Genomic DNA, 15,179 nt, shown 5'->3' on the forward strand with positions numbered 1-15,179 from the left:
TAAGTATGGTTAGAATTACTTTTCAGGATCAGTACTGGTCTCAAAGATGCACCACTGAGGTCTTTCCTTATAACAGGTGAGTAAATAGGAATTCGTAGTACATCCAGTAAGTTCCACAGAGCTGCGTAGCAGAGAGATGTAAAAAGGGGCACGGTCTGCACCATCTCTCTGCAACGCAGCGCAGTGGCGCTTCCTGGAAGCACCTGGTGTGCTACTTGGCCCCCATGGTCCCTCAGGTTTGAAGTGGCATTTTTTTCCCGAACTTAAAACGTGCCACAGGGCGTGTTTGCACACATCATGTCAGGCCCCGTCCCCTCCTTTCACCACTGTGTAAACGCGCCCTGTCACCGTTCTGAGTTAAGAGATTAGGTCCCCTTCAATCCTAAGGGTCCCTAGGGTCAAATTAGCCCACTAGGTACCTCCAGTAGGCGCCACAGAGCTGCGTTGCAGAGAGGTGTGAAAAGGGGCGTGGCCTCTGAACAGCTGTCTGCAACGCGGCTCCCTGGCGCATACTGGAGATCCTGTTGGGCTATTTGGCCCTCAGGGACCCTCAGTATTGAAAGAGAAATTAGTTCCCCAACTTGAAACGCGCCACAGGGCGCGCTTGCACAGTGGTGAAGGAAGGGGCGAAGCCTGAGGTGATATGTGTGCAAACACATCCTGTGGCACGGTTTAAGTTAGAGAATTAATTCCTCCTCAATCCTGTGGGTCCCTGGGGGCCAACTAGCCCACCAGGTACCTCCAGTATGCGCCAGGAGGCTGCGTTGCAGAGAGGTGTTGAGGCCACGCCCCTTTTTACAACACTCTGCAACGCAGCTCCGTGGTGCTTACTGGAGGTACCTGGTGGGCTAGTTGGCCCCAGGGATCCTCAGTATTGACAAGTAATTAATTCCCCAACTTAAACCGCGCCACAGGGCACGTTTTAAGTTGGGGGATTAACTCCCCTTGAATACTGAGGGTCCGTGGGGTGCAACTAGCCCACCAGCTACCTCCAGTAAGTGCCACAGAGCTGCGTTGCAGAGAGGTGTAAAAAGGGGCGTGGCCTCAGAACACTTCTCTGCAACGCAGCTCCCTGGCGCATACTGGAGATACCTGGTGGGCTAGTTGGCCCCCAGGGAACCCCAGTATTCAAGGGGAATTTGTTCCCCCTTTGCAAACACACCAGGGGGCGCGTTTGCAGCGTGGTGCAATGAGGGGGCGTGGTCTCCGGCCGCGATCCCTTTTTTTGTTTTATTTTGTTTTTAAGAAGGGGGGCTGTGTAGCCCCCCCATTTTTTTTCTATTTTTGGGGCCCTGGGGACCCCATCCGACAGGGTCTGGCCCCAATTTTTTTTTGTAAATAAAACATTGGAAAGGGGGCCGTGTGCCCCCCCTCCTAAGGTCATAATCTGCTCCGGGGACCCCATCCCCGGGACATGGGCCTTTTTTTCATTTTTTTTTATTTGGAGGGGGGCTGCCTTGCCCCCCTCCTGTGGCCACTTATGGCCCCGGGGACCCCATTTCCCGGGGCCAGCCTTTTTTTTTTTATTATTTGGGGAGGGGGGCCGTGTGGCCTCCCTCCCGGGCCACTAATAGCCCTGGTGACCCCATCCCCCTGGGGACCGTTGGGGGGTCCCAAATCCCCCCACGGTCCCAGCCGGCTCCCCACATCCTGCGGAAGCCGGCATTGCTTTTCCACATGGGGAGCAGCTAACATGCTGCTCCCCATGTGGAAAAGCAATCTGCTTTGCTATTTGGAAGAGAGAGCAGGTTTCCTGCTCTCTCTTCCAATTAGCAAAGCAGTTTGCAATGACAGGGTGGGACCCATGAGGCTCCCGCCCTGTCATTGCAGACGGCAGTGTCCCGGGGGTGGGCACCCCGGGACACTGCAGGAGCCGGCCCTGGGGGGTGGCGGTCCCCAAGGCCATCCAGGGCTCCAGGAGGGGGGTCGCACGGCCCCCCTCCCATCATTTGAAAAGTCCCAGGGGTGGTGGTCCCCGAGGCTTGGGGGTCCATAACAGACCCCCAAATTAACAACTTATTGCTCGGGGAGGTGGCGGTCCCTGGGGTATGCGGGGTAGCCGTGAGCCCCCCGCAAACATTAGCAAAAGGCCCCGGGGTGGCGGTCCCTGGGGCTTTTTTTTTTAAATAAGAAAACCTGTGTGGGGGGGGCTTGAGCACCCCCACCCACTTCTGATGAAAGCCCCGGGGGTGGTGGTCCCGGGGCCCACAATTTATAATAAAGCCCCAGGGGGTGGCGGTATAATATAAGGCCCCCGGGACTTGGCCCCCCCGGGTTCTAATTATAAATGAAGCACGGGAGCCCGCGCTTCGTTTTTTCTTCAGCAGCGAGCTGCGCAGATACTACACGCATCCCGCGATTTAAATTAAAAAAATAATTGGGGCCTTGGGGGTCCTTGTGGGACCCCCTGCAGGCCTAGGGGGTCAGGGCGTGTCTACCCTGCCCCCTTTGCGTGTTTTGCGCGTTTCTTTTGCTGATTTCTTGTGCCGTTGTTCTACCGAGGCACACAATGCCTGCCAACACTTCCTGATTTGGAGTGTTGACCGCCAATTAGAATACAGCTCGTACACGGCAGGGTGCACTTAGGATACGTGGATCCACCACGCCCATAGATATATATATGCTTTTAACTGTCATTTTCTCAGGAACTACTGAATGGATTTACACCATATAAGCAAAAGGCACAAGTCTGAACCAAGGACTACCTCTTTGCCAAATTTGGTGTAATTCCGTTCAGCAGTTCAGGCTGTAGCTGTGGCTGAAGGTCCTATGGGACATTGCATGGGGAAAACATGTTTTGGGGCTCCCTTTTTTCTCAGCCCCCGCTTGACGAATCACCCCCAAACTTTGAGGATAGAGCGGACCGGAGCGCCCCACGAGTTTTGAAAATTTCGTGAAGATTCGTCAACCGTCGCCAAAGTTATTCCAAATAGAATGTTGCGGATTTCCTATGGAAAGTAGGTCCTAACTATATCTACCTACTGGGGACTGCCAGTAGGTACTATATACATATACATATATATATATATATATATATATATATATATATAAATATATATATATATATATATATATATATATATATATATATATATATATATATATATATATATATATATATATATACTTTGCACCGTGTCATGTGCACTAGGTTTTATCATGGACAATATTATGATGTAGAAATATTATAATTGGTTGAAATACCTAGAGTGGTCCTTGTGTGCATTCTTTGGTATGCTCTTACTCTAAGCTGCAAATCAGGACACAAGATGCATAGATTGTTACACTTTTTGTTGTAGGGAAACCACAAAACAATTGTTTGTGTTATTTTGGGATTAACGCACAAAACAATTGTCTTTGTTCTTTTAGGATTTCCAGGCTGGTTACATAAATGTTCAGGATATCTGCATAATACACCATGAATTCAAATAAATCTGATTTACACAGTCATTCCTGATCCAAGACAATAGTAGTTTCTCTGTAGCTGTGTCAGCAAACGAAAGCTTACTTTCAGAGATGTTCAACAATCATAGACATATTCTGCCGGATCGTGGAACTTTCCGTCTTTTGGCACCGATACAGTTTGAGAGCAATGGACGTTGGGTTTGGCACATTAACAGATCGGCTTATTGCTGCCCCAGGTAAAATGAAAACATTGAAAACATAGAGTTGAAAAAACCTATTGACTGACCTCGTGCATTGTCAATGCAAATGAATTATCCTACGAATAATTTACTTGCAGAAATTCATGTCGCGATTAGCCTGACTGAAGTGGATGCACGAAGTTTATTTCTAGTTGCTTTTTGCAATACTTAATTTCACAATATTTCAAGGAATACCTCATACTAATGCACATGTTTCTATGCCATTCGATAAGTAGCTGAAGGAGATATTGAAAAAATAGGAGACTGCCAGCTTGCAAAGTTTTTTACCAAGATTTTTATCCCGGTGATTTATGTGAAAGTGTCCGGAAACCCATGGGACTCAGGTTGAGCCAGTGACCGCTGGTTTAGGTGGACCCATGTGGAGCCAGTTACCGTTGGTTAAGGTTATGGACACCATTTTGGTATGTGTGCGCTTTATAAATAGCATTATCATTATCATTATCATATGGTTGAAGTGACATGAGTGTGGGATGGTCTAGACATCGGGGCTAGATTTAGAGACTTTGTCATTATAGAAAATAAAACATTGTCCCTAAATTCGTGTTGCTGTAGAGCAAGGGAAAGGTGAACTTGTATTGATTAATTATTAAATAATTGTGATTTTGCCAATAATGAGTCGAACATTTGTTCTATTATGAATTTATGATCGGATCTGCCATTTTTTTCGTTGGAGGGTCTTAATAAATGTTGTGATTTCATTAGGAAGTTTATCGATTTGTAATGAAACGATGGAATAGTTGATTTGTTTCTATTCTTTTAACAAATTAAAGTATTCATAATACATTTAAAAAAATCTTTGCAACCTTTGTGAAAATCCAGCGCGTTAAATAGATGAAAAAACATGCTATTAATATGTTTATGTGAATAAAATGCAGCAAATTACCCTGAGAAAATTGCTTTAAAATTTTTGAAAACTGTATTGTGTGATCTGCTTCTATGCTGAAAACCGCTCAAGCAAGTGAATTTTAGAATCTCAGCGAACTTTACAAACTACGCAAATATTGGGAGTTTTGTTAAAATTGGGGAATGTTCCCACCCGTGGGCAGAACCAGCTTCAGGACCATAGAAAATGATAACTATGCTTCTAAATACCAAAGCTAGACAAAAACAAACGAATGTCTGTCATAGCCAAATTAAAAATCCATGCTTTGCTCACACTTTCTGAATAATACCTAAAGAAACAGGCTGCCAACTGAAATCACTGCCTAAGGCCGACAGCTTTATTCATGAGTGATGTTTACTGCTGGAGCCAAAATATAGCAGAGTTCTGCTTTGATTACATAATTAGCACTTCTCTGTTGCTTGCATTCCTCCAAAGACAGATAAATGCGAAGTTATGAATTCTTTGTATAATACATTAAACATTCTTCTGCTGTCGGTGCAGAGCGCTCCACTTTACAATCCCCTTATGAGCTGGATGGAATACATACAAGGGAGATCCCTTTTCACTTGTGAGTACTACAGCAAGTCTTGTTTTTTGCATACAGTCTGGTTAGTGGTGCTCTCCATCTATAAATGATAAAAACAACAACAAGCACCAGAAGCACAAAGAAACACAGGCAGTGGTGGGAAAGAGGGGCCTCCAGCTGGATCATGGGTCAAAAGTGTCATGATGCGATTTGCAGACTCCAGGAGGACACATTCAGTGGTGCCAGCACTTTGTATGCTTTGTGTTCAGAGCAGCAACCACAAGGGAGTGAAAGAAGCCTATTTTCAGCTCCAAACACAAATGCTTCACTCAAAGGGCCACCAGCACTCGTTTGGTTCGAGTCTTATCCTGGTTTAGAGTGAGCTGGATTTCAGCACCTTAACATCATTGAGGAAACAAAGACACTCAGTTAGTCATTTCACTGAGATATACTATTGTTTGAAGATACCTTTTTGGCTTTTTGGTGCTGTGTATGGAATGTGCATGCACTACAAGAATGTCAAATATATGGGTACATTTCTAGAAACAATAAAATCCTTTGAATTAAAAAAAAGAAATTGTCCATATGAGTAACTACACTAAAAAATATTTAAATGCACGTTTCCAGTAACCTTAGAATAAAGAAAGATTGAGAAACCAGCAAGATTCTGAACGTATGCCTGCCAGCTCCTACACGCCAGAGCATAACTCACTCAGCTATACTAGAAGTTTGTAACTTGTGACCTGCAGGTAACATAAGGATCTATGCTGTTGCAATGGAGTTATCCTCTCCTAACTCTAAAACTGCCCCAAAGTTTCTGCAATGCATGACAGAAGTCAGGATATAGATGAGGTCCGATTGTCTGACGTTAAATGATGAAAAAATTGAGGTTCTGATGTGTCGGAAACTCAATTGGCTGGTCTCCAAAATTAAGCTTCTCAGAACTTAGCAGTTCCTCTTCCTGCTGTTTCAACAAAGAATCTAGGCATTAGGTTTGATAACCTACTTTATTTTGCTGCCCACATTAATCATGTGTGGGCAACCTGTTTAAAGATACTTCGGGCACTTTCCACTTCCAGTTATTCCTCTTTTGTCACAAAAGATAACGATCCTAGCACTGACTGTGTTCCTCCAGAATTGTTTATGTTAATGCTTGGCACCAGGGGCCCTCAGTATCTCCTTCAATGGTAAAAGAATGTGCAGAAAACAACTGCTGGATTGTTCTTGGTCTCCCTAAATCTTCTATTAAAACAATCCTTCATGACTTACACTGGATTTTAGTACAGAAGTGCGTCCTTTTTGCTTTACACGCAAAGTGATACAAAACTTTGGCCTTATCCGTCTGAAGGAGAAATTCCTATCATATACCCTGTGAAGCTCTCGCCCTTTTACTTCACTTCATATTGTAAAGATCCGTAAGATCAGAAAGTGCTAATACTGCACCAGGGTCTTTCTCCTGTGTCAGCAAAACTGTGGAACTCACTTCCTGGTTATACTCGTAAAATTCCCCACTTCCTTCTTTTTTCGGAAATATATCAAGAAATGTCTATTTTCGCCTCCATAGTAGTCTTGCTCCTTTGCCACCTTTCTTTCCTGTTAGTAGATCTTAGGTTCATGCCAGCAACTTGTGCTTTATAAATCTATTCATTCGTCTAGTTTTGTCAACGATGTTAGCTGCCTCCTCATTAACAAATAAGGCAGCCTAACCTTAAAAATCTGTAATTAAAAGTTGCAGTACAAGTGTGCCTTCAAAATGTGGAGGGGCTGGGCACTAATGAACCCTGTGTCCCCCTTCTGACTGGCCTACGCGCTATCCATGATTGAACCTGTAGTAGCCTCACTTCGCATGCTTTATCTTTGATCCCACAAGTCCTAGCATTCTAACTGCTGTTGGCAGAAGAGCATACATTGGCTGAGATGAACTGTCATGACCTGGGAGAGTTTATGGCTAGGATGGCCAACAAGGCCTCAGTAGCTCCTTCTATGAAAGGCCGGGCTGGAGTTTCACCTTCTCACGCAGGGTCAGACCGGCCTGAACAGGCAGTGCGCTCAGGGATGTCTGAAAGGTTAGGCTATGGGCTGTGTTTTTTTGGGCTGTTTGTGGGAGTGTCTTATGGCTTGGTGGGACAGTGTTTACTGGTGATTTCTCCGATATTACCACAAACATTGCCTGCAGTCTCCCATACCTTGCAAAACACCTACGCAGCTTGTCTTAACAATTTTAAAACTGCCCTGATTTGTAATTGTGAGCCACTATTTAGCTATCTGATTTAATTTGCTGCCCGAATCTATTTCCTCTCCCAGTCCCACCGTGTTCTCACATGATGCTTCTGGCATAGCTTCCTCAGTAATTGTGAGGCAGTTGAACTACGGATTTCAGTCAAGGGCACAGGCCTCAAGCGACCTTCCCTTAAGAAATGTTTCTGACTCAAAAAACCCATCCCGCGCCTCCCTCGGTGAGGCAACCCTGCCCCAGGGCCCTTCAATCTCCACCCTCATCCACGCCCTGCTCCCGGTGGTTGCGTCACCGGACAACTCCCAGGATGGATTACACGAAAGTGAAACACCTTCTCGTTTAGTGAATTTACACTCGAAATACGGGTATGTGTACACATAATATAAACGAAGGCGGGCACATACCTTGTGAATTCAGGGCCATTACATTTTTCTAGTTATAGTGATGATTGCTTGATTTGTCTAGGCAGTATTTTTCATTTCTGTAAATTCCCTTCTTTTTTCATCAAAACCTCCAACCACTGCTCATCACCTTTCTCTCAACTGAGCGCATTTTTCTCTGTAACAAATGCTCAGTTTCTAAGTTGTAGGTGCACCTCTAAGAGAAGATGGGAACCATTTTCCTCTTTCGTGTCTTTTTCAAGCCCTTGCTTGCCGTGGTGTAATAGCTGTCCGCCTAGTCTTTCTTGCCACATTTCTGAGAACAGCTTATTTGACAAAGAAGTGTTTCGCAGACTAGGCCTGGAAAAAAATATAAACCCTTTTCACTCTGTTTGTGCTCAGCTTTTATTTGCGATTCTAGTATCATTACGGAACCTTACAAAACATGGCGGCGCCGTGCTCAAACAATGAAGCAGGGGGGAGTCTGCGGCGCCCCGCAGGTACATCCATCGAGATGTTTTCTGGTAATGGTTGCTTACAATGCACGTTTTCTTCTCCGCAGGGTCTTATGTACTTAACGTTGCCGACATCCTCCCGAAGCCTCTAAGACTGTTGAGACAGCTGCTCGTCTACATAGCTACAGTCAAAACAATACTTGTCTCGTACTTGCCAGCAGTGGCGTCACTAGCAATCTGGGAGGGGGAAGGGGTTCGCACACATTAGGCTACATATAAAACTGGTTAGGCCACCAACGAAGGATATAGACATACGCATAAAATCTATATATATACATATTTCCTTCAAATGTTTAAATGTGGCTTTGCATGTATGTATGAATATATATCGATATATGTACATTTAGGTAAATACATACGCATACATAGTCGTGTTTAAAGAGTTTAAGGAAACAACACTGCTGTACAATTGAGAGAGCGCAATTTGGGAAAAATTGTAGAAGTGTACCATATTTACAAGCACGTTGTATTAGTCTAGTAAAAATTATGTAGGAGTGTCGAATTTATAGAGTGCAAATACATAAGAGTGTTTAACTAGAATAAGAATACATATATCAGTGTGAAAACCTAATGTAGAATTGTGTAGAAATGTTAGAATGATGTTGGAATCCTATGTTATGTGGCTGTTGTAGAAGAAAATGTAATTCTGCTAAACGTAGAGATGTGTAGGCCACATGGCAGTTCACAGGAAACGAAAGATGCTGTTACACTTTCACATGAGAAGGGATTTTAATGTTATTGTAGTTCAAAGTATTATTGATCATAGAACTGAAATATATGTTTTATAGAAGTGTTTCATATAATCATTGTGTGTAATAAATTAGAATACTGTTTAGACAAATAAGTTAAGATTTGTAGAGTGCATAGGCTCGTTTCATGTAATTCTAATAGGCCTGAATAGACAAAAGCCGTTTCTTTGATCTGCATGTGCTCGTTAGAGAAAGGTCGTGTTAGGCACAAACTGTGGAGCCTGCTCTATGGTTTACGACTTAGAAGATACGGTGGAGGTCGGAATTTGGGGCCCACAGTACAAGTGTCAGTTTGCAGGTGCGTGGGGGTTTTAATCAAGAGAGTGATGAATAGATTTTTGTCTCGGGAATCAGGCACAGGCCTGGAGGAGTCTTCAGGAATTTCCTGGGGGGCACCGGCCTGCCGGAGAGGAGCCTGGGTAGCAAGGTCAACTCTAACGAAGGGTCCAGAGGAGTATCAGCACAGAACATACCAGAACCAACACCACGTGAGGGGCGTCTCTAAGGGGCGTTTCTATTGTAAATGTGATTTTGCATTAGGGACAGCACCCCTGGGTGGAGTTAGGGCAGATGATCTGAGGAACCTAAGAGAGCGGATGGGTAGGCAGATAGGGAACTGCAAGACTTCGATTCACAACGAAGACTAAGGGAAGTGTGTGATCTTTTTTGGAAGTCACCACGGCTGACACCTTTTTAGGTAAAGATTCTGTTAAGTAGGGATGTCACTTAGTCTAGTGTAGGGACAGTTTAACCTGAATTTTCCTTTCTGTAAATGACTTCCAAGCTACAGCTTGTGTCTATTCTTGCAACTTTAGTGATTCTGGAATTGGTTTTGGTGATATTCTTCTGCCGATTAAGAACATTTAGAAAATTCCTGTTTGTATTGATACCCGTATATCTTTTGAACCTTATTTTGAGATGTTTGTATCTCCAGTTAACTTTGGCTTTGAAATAAACTTTTAAAACTTATTCTTAGTAAGTGGTTCTTTAGAGTGGTGTAAGTCCTTAACTGTTTGACCTAGTAGTGGATTGCCTTTTACTCAATGACAGGTACCAACGGTTCAGTCGACCTGAGTTGGGATCTAGATCTATAACTATAGACCAGAAATCCCGCGTTAACACAATTAAATGTGATCAAGAAAATTAATGTTTGTAGGTGTAACAAGGGTGTGTTTTTCTGTGTCTGCTCCTGGTGTGGCACAAAGGGATGGGGAGTTAGGCCAAATAGAGCTAGGTCACGAGGCTCGATTTTGCCCCTCCAGAGACACACTATTTGCCAGTGTTTTTCCTACCACTTTCGTGGATAAAAATACCTTATGATATGAATATTTATATTATGAATTCTACCGTTAGTGCAGTGCTTAATTTGAGCCGTTGGTTCTATTCAAGGACTTGCAGCTGAGCACTACAATGGGACTGGGTTCAAGCAAGCCTGGCTGAAGATGGCTGAAATGCCAGAAACTGGTCCTAGGAAGCTTGTTTCTGGTCCAGGAAAGGCATGGCTTGGCAGTTCGAGCTGAACTGTTCCCATGAGGCACAGGGTCAGACTGATTTGCATATGGCCATGTCTGAACTGGGGTGGCAGACTGGGCTAAAGAACGGTGATGGATTGAACCCAGATCTGTTGACTGGGTGTGAGTGTTTGATTGGCTCAGATGCTCCGTCCATAACCACCCCCTTTTGTACCGCTTTGTTTGCCATAAGTTGGCAGGGTATGCTCAGACGTGAGTCCCTTGCTCACTTTGCCACTGGATTCAAGCAAGCCTGGCTGAAGACGGCTGAAATGTCAGACACCGGTCCTAGGAAGCTTGTTTCCGGTCCAGGGAAGGCATGGCTTGGCAGTTTGCGCTGGACTGTTCCCATGAGGCACAGGGTCAGACTTATTTGCATATGGCCATGTCTGAACTGGGGTGGCAGAGTGGGCTAAAGAACGGTGATGGATTAAACCCAGATCTGTTGACTGGGTGTGAGTGTTTGATTGGTTCAGATGCTCCATCCATCACCAACCCCTTTTGTACCACTTTTAGAAAGTTGGCATTTTCCTGCATTTACTATTTAGTGCCTGTAGCCTGTCTCTGGGTCACATGACTGGGTGTAACTGACAATTGTGCTTTGTGAATTCCTCCTAGACAGTCACTTGCATTAGAGAGATTAGGTGTGCCTGGATGGGCCATCACAGGCAGTATGGGAGGGCGAAGCTGGGCACAGACCAGACTTACACTTGAATAAGCTATATCCTTCCTCCACACAAAGGGCTGAATACCCTCTATATTTAGTCTGGAGCCAGGGCACGGGAAGCAGGAACATTTTGCACTTCAAAGGGAAACCTCTAGAAGCTTCTTCCACTTCAAAGGAAGCATCTGGTATAAATATTGGACCTCAGACACCAACTCTTCAGTACACTTCTTGACCTGTAGAAGACTCTGCTCTGTCAGGAAGGGGGATTGCTGTGCTTCTGAAAGTACTGCCACTCAGCTGCACTGCTGCCCTGAGGGACTGCTGCCTGCTGTGCTGACCTGTTGTCTGCTGCCCTCTTGCATGGGTGAGAAGGACCTGCAACCTATACCCAGGACCCCAGAGTGATTACAAGAGCTAATCTCTCATAACAAGCACCTGGACTCTGAAACTGTGAGCTCAACCCTGGCATGTGGGGCCGTCCCCAAAAACAGAACCATTAAAAATGGGTCTGAAAGTGCTCTACCAGCCTTTCTGTGAACCCAGCAGTACTGATGCATCTCCTCTACTGTGTGGTGCAACTCCAAGCATAATCAACGCATTGCCTCTCCTGTGAGGATTTGCACTTATTTAAGGAGAACAAGGGAACCCACAAAGGTAGTTAAGGACCCTGGGTGTCAATATTAAATTGTAACAATGGTCCTTAAAGAATCATTTAGAGCAAAAAAGGATAGATATAGACCATAAAAGTACTATATTCCACGGTGTCCAGCCGGACACATAGGGCCCGATTCACAGAACTAGCTTAAGACAAAATCCTAAACTTACTACCATTTTCGTATTCACAGAAGGCACTTACTCATTTTGGTATTCACAGAAGACACTTACTCATTTCGGTATTCACAGAAGTTAGGAGTCCTAACTTTAAGACTCCTAAATGCCTTCTGTGAATACCGAAAGTCTTAAAATTAGGATTTTTCTCAATTTAGTAGTAGTAAAGTTAGGACTCCTAACTTTAGGACTCCTAAATGACTTCTGTGAATACCGAAAGTCTTAAAATTAGGATTTTTCTCAATTTAGTAGTAGTAAAGTTAGGAGTCCTAACTTTAGGACTCCTAAACTGAGAAACATCCTAATTTTAAGACTTTAGGTATTCACAGAAGGCATTTAGGAGTCCTAAAGTTAGGACTCCTAACTTTACTACTACTAAATTGAGAAAAATCCAATTTTTAAGACTTTCGGTATGCACAGAAGGCATTTAGGAGTCCTAAAGTTAGGAGTCCTAACTTTACTACTACTAAATTGAGATAAATCCTAATTTTACGACTTTCAGTATTCACAGAAGGCATTTAGGAGTCCAAAAGTTAGGACTCCTAACTTTACTCCTACTAAATTAAGAAAAATCCAATTTTTAAGACTTTTGGTATTAACAGAAGGCATTTAGAAGTCCTAAAGTTAGGAGTCCTCACTTTACTACTACTAAATTGAGATAAATCCTAATTTTAAGACTTTCGGTATTCACAGAAGGCATTTAGGAGTCCTAAAGTTAGGACTCCTAACTTCTGTGAATACCGAAATGAGTAAGTGCCTTCTGTGAATACCAAAATGGGTAAGTGCCTTCTGTGAATACCAAAATGGTAGTAAGTTTAGGATTTTGTCTTAAGTTAGTTCTGTGAATCGGGCCCATAGTTTAATCAATTGAATGTTTCAACAATTTCGGAAGCAACCAACAATAAAGTGGGATACAATCCTGCATCCAGTACATAAGAACAAAGCGATCAAACAAATAAACAATAAGATTTTCAGGCAAAAAGCAAAGGAAAAGGAAGCTTTGACTAAATGAAAATACAAAACAAGCTGTCCATAATAGTTATCACACCAATATAAGACAATGGTTATCTGCGTGAAACTATTCCATAGGTCGACGACGTTTTGCTCCCTTTTGAAAGACTAATGGGATCATCATCAGGACGGTTGGATTAACATGCCTGAATATTAAAGTACTGCCTGTAAAAAAGAAGAAGGGGGAAACAAGGCAGAAGGAACGTAGTAAGAAGTAGTGGGGTGGTGTGGCTCACTGGTTAGAGGTGGCAGACCCGGAAGTAGAGGACGGCTCGGGACCAGGGTTCAATTCCCGACGCGGCAGGGTCTTGGACCAGGGTCAGTGGACTCGATAATTCTCGCCTAGGTGCCTACTCTAACCAGGGATCACACTCGGCAACTCTAGGCATTAGCTTGCCTCATCTCCACAACGGCCCCCCACATACGCCGGGGATGCCTGGTTTCACCTTGGAGATACCCAGTAGGGACCATCTCACAGGGAAAGCCAGGACGGGTTCCCCAGCGGTCTACAGCGCGGAGATACCCCACGTGGGGTGATTCATGCGCTTTACAAGACACCATTACATTACATTACATTACATAAGAAGGTGATCAGGCTTGTTTGAAAACTCAGATGTTGAACGATACCATGCACTGAGAGGAGTGGTTAGGGGCAATGGAGTTCCATTTAGTGATCCATGAGTTGGTACATGGAAGATGTGAGACCTAAGAGTAGTCCAGTAGTGCGGTTCCTCATGGCATTCAAGGAGTATAATGCACAACGCCATGTAATGAGTGATGGAGAGACTGAACTTGCGGCGTTCAATAAAATAAAATGGTGGTGTGTGTATAAAGTTGTGTGGTGGTATAGACTACTGGAATTGACTGCGATAAGGTGGTTAAGTGGATGCAGCAGCGCATGCTGTGGCTGCCAAACTGAGTGAATTAATTCCCGAAACATGCACGAGAAACTTACCTTAAAGTGGGTAATTCTTTTATTTCAAAAACGGTTTCTGCAATTTTCGCAAACAATTAAGGCATGAGGCAGAGGAACAGTGTCTACTAGATCTAACTAATAAAGGGAGTGGCAGTGGTGGTTTCATAAATTACTTCATGTTACCTTGGCTCTCAGAGAGCCCGGATACGTAGCGTGCACAAGATGTGGTCAATGCCAATGCCACAATAAGTGGTGCCGCAGAATTTTCTTGAATAAAAGCAGGTTTGTAATATCTGAGGACGATACCTAGAGGGAGATGGTGAAGTCATAATCAATAAACAGAAGGCCACTCGTGCCTACCTGGTGTGAATACGGGGTGAATTCGCGCTTACCTCTGCTGCTGGCGTCGATGGCCGAGTACGTGTTCCTAGGTGCGCGATGGCAAGGATTTGGCTTGCGTGTGGAGTCAAGTACTAAATATATCCGGTTCCGATGAATTGTGCAATTACGGCGGCCATATTGGGTGAGGGAATTCAGTGAGGGAGACTAGGGCACTAATTAATTTTGAAATGGATAGGAAAGTGTTAGAAATAATGAAATAGACATAGATGTCAAGTGACAGTTAAAGATTAGGTGAGGCACATCAAGTCAGAATGCAAATAATTTCCTGAAAACACTATGGTAATAAATGGTGATGTCAAGAATCATTAAATTGCACCTGTATGAATGGGGTATATTGTAAGGACAAAACGATAATTTGGATGAAGGGAAACAATTGAAGATAGGGAAATATAAGGCAGGTTACTGTAAATAATCCTATTGATCTGTGGTTTAAAGAAGAGCAGCAGTGTACAAATCGCAAGGGGAAGGAAAAAACAAATTAATACGCTTTACACAACTGATTTTTTCTGCAGTGCATTCAATGTGATTAACACCCCCATTATCCACCCACATTCAGACTAATTCCATGTTTTATGTTTTTTAGACTCGATCAAGAAATTGAAGACCTTGAAAGGCAAGAGCTGCAAATATCCGCTAAGGAAGTAAGGGTCCTGAAAAAGCTTAAATCCGTGGAGAGGACTTCAGAAGATATAATCAGGGTAAAGTGTAATCTGACTTCTGTTTCCCCATAAAAAAATTATGTTGTAGTTTTTCTAAAAGGCCTCTGTCACAACACATAGCATAGGAGCCATCTGCAATGTAAAAACTTTATTACATGCACGCACGCACCGCAGATATCTTATAATAGAATTTCTTACAATTAGTTGAAATTCCATTTAAAGATATCAATC

The 15,179-nt window shown here is 43.7% G+C and overlaps 1 protein-coding gene across 1 annotated transcript in view; it reads left to right on the forward strand.

The window, feature by feature from the left end:
• The window catches only part of PALMD (palmdelphin), a 185,464-nt gene that overhangs the window by 119,047 nt on the left and 51,238 nt on the right, over positions 1 to 15,179 (forward strand). The window contains exon 4 of the mRNA XM_078644283.1: positions 14,873 to 14,987. Within this exon, the coding sequence (XP_078500409.1) occupies positions 14,873 to 14,987 (115 nt within the window). The remainder of the gene's footprint in view (positions 1 to 14,872; positions 14,988 to 15,179) is intronic.

The sequence above is a fragment of the Lissotriton helveticus genome, chromosome 1_1, assembly GCF_964261635.1.
Source record: "Lissotriton helveticus chromosome 1_1, aLisHel1.1, whole genome shotgun sequence".
Lineage (NCBI taxonomy): Eukaryota > Metazoa > Chordata > Amphibia > Caudata > Salamandridae > Lissotriton > Lissotriton helveticus.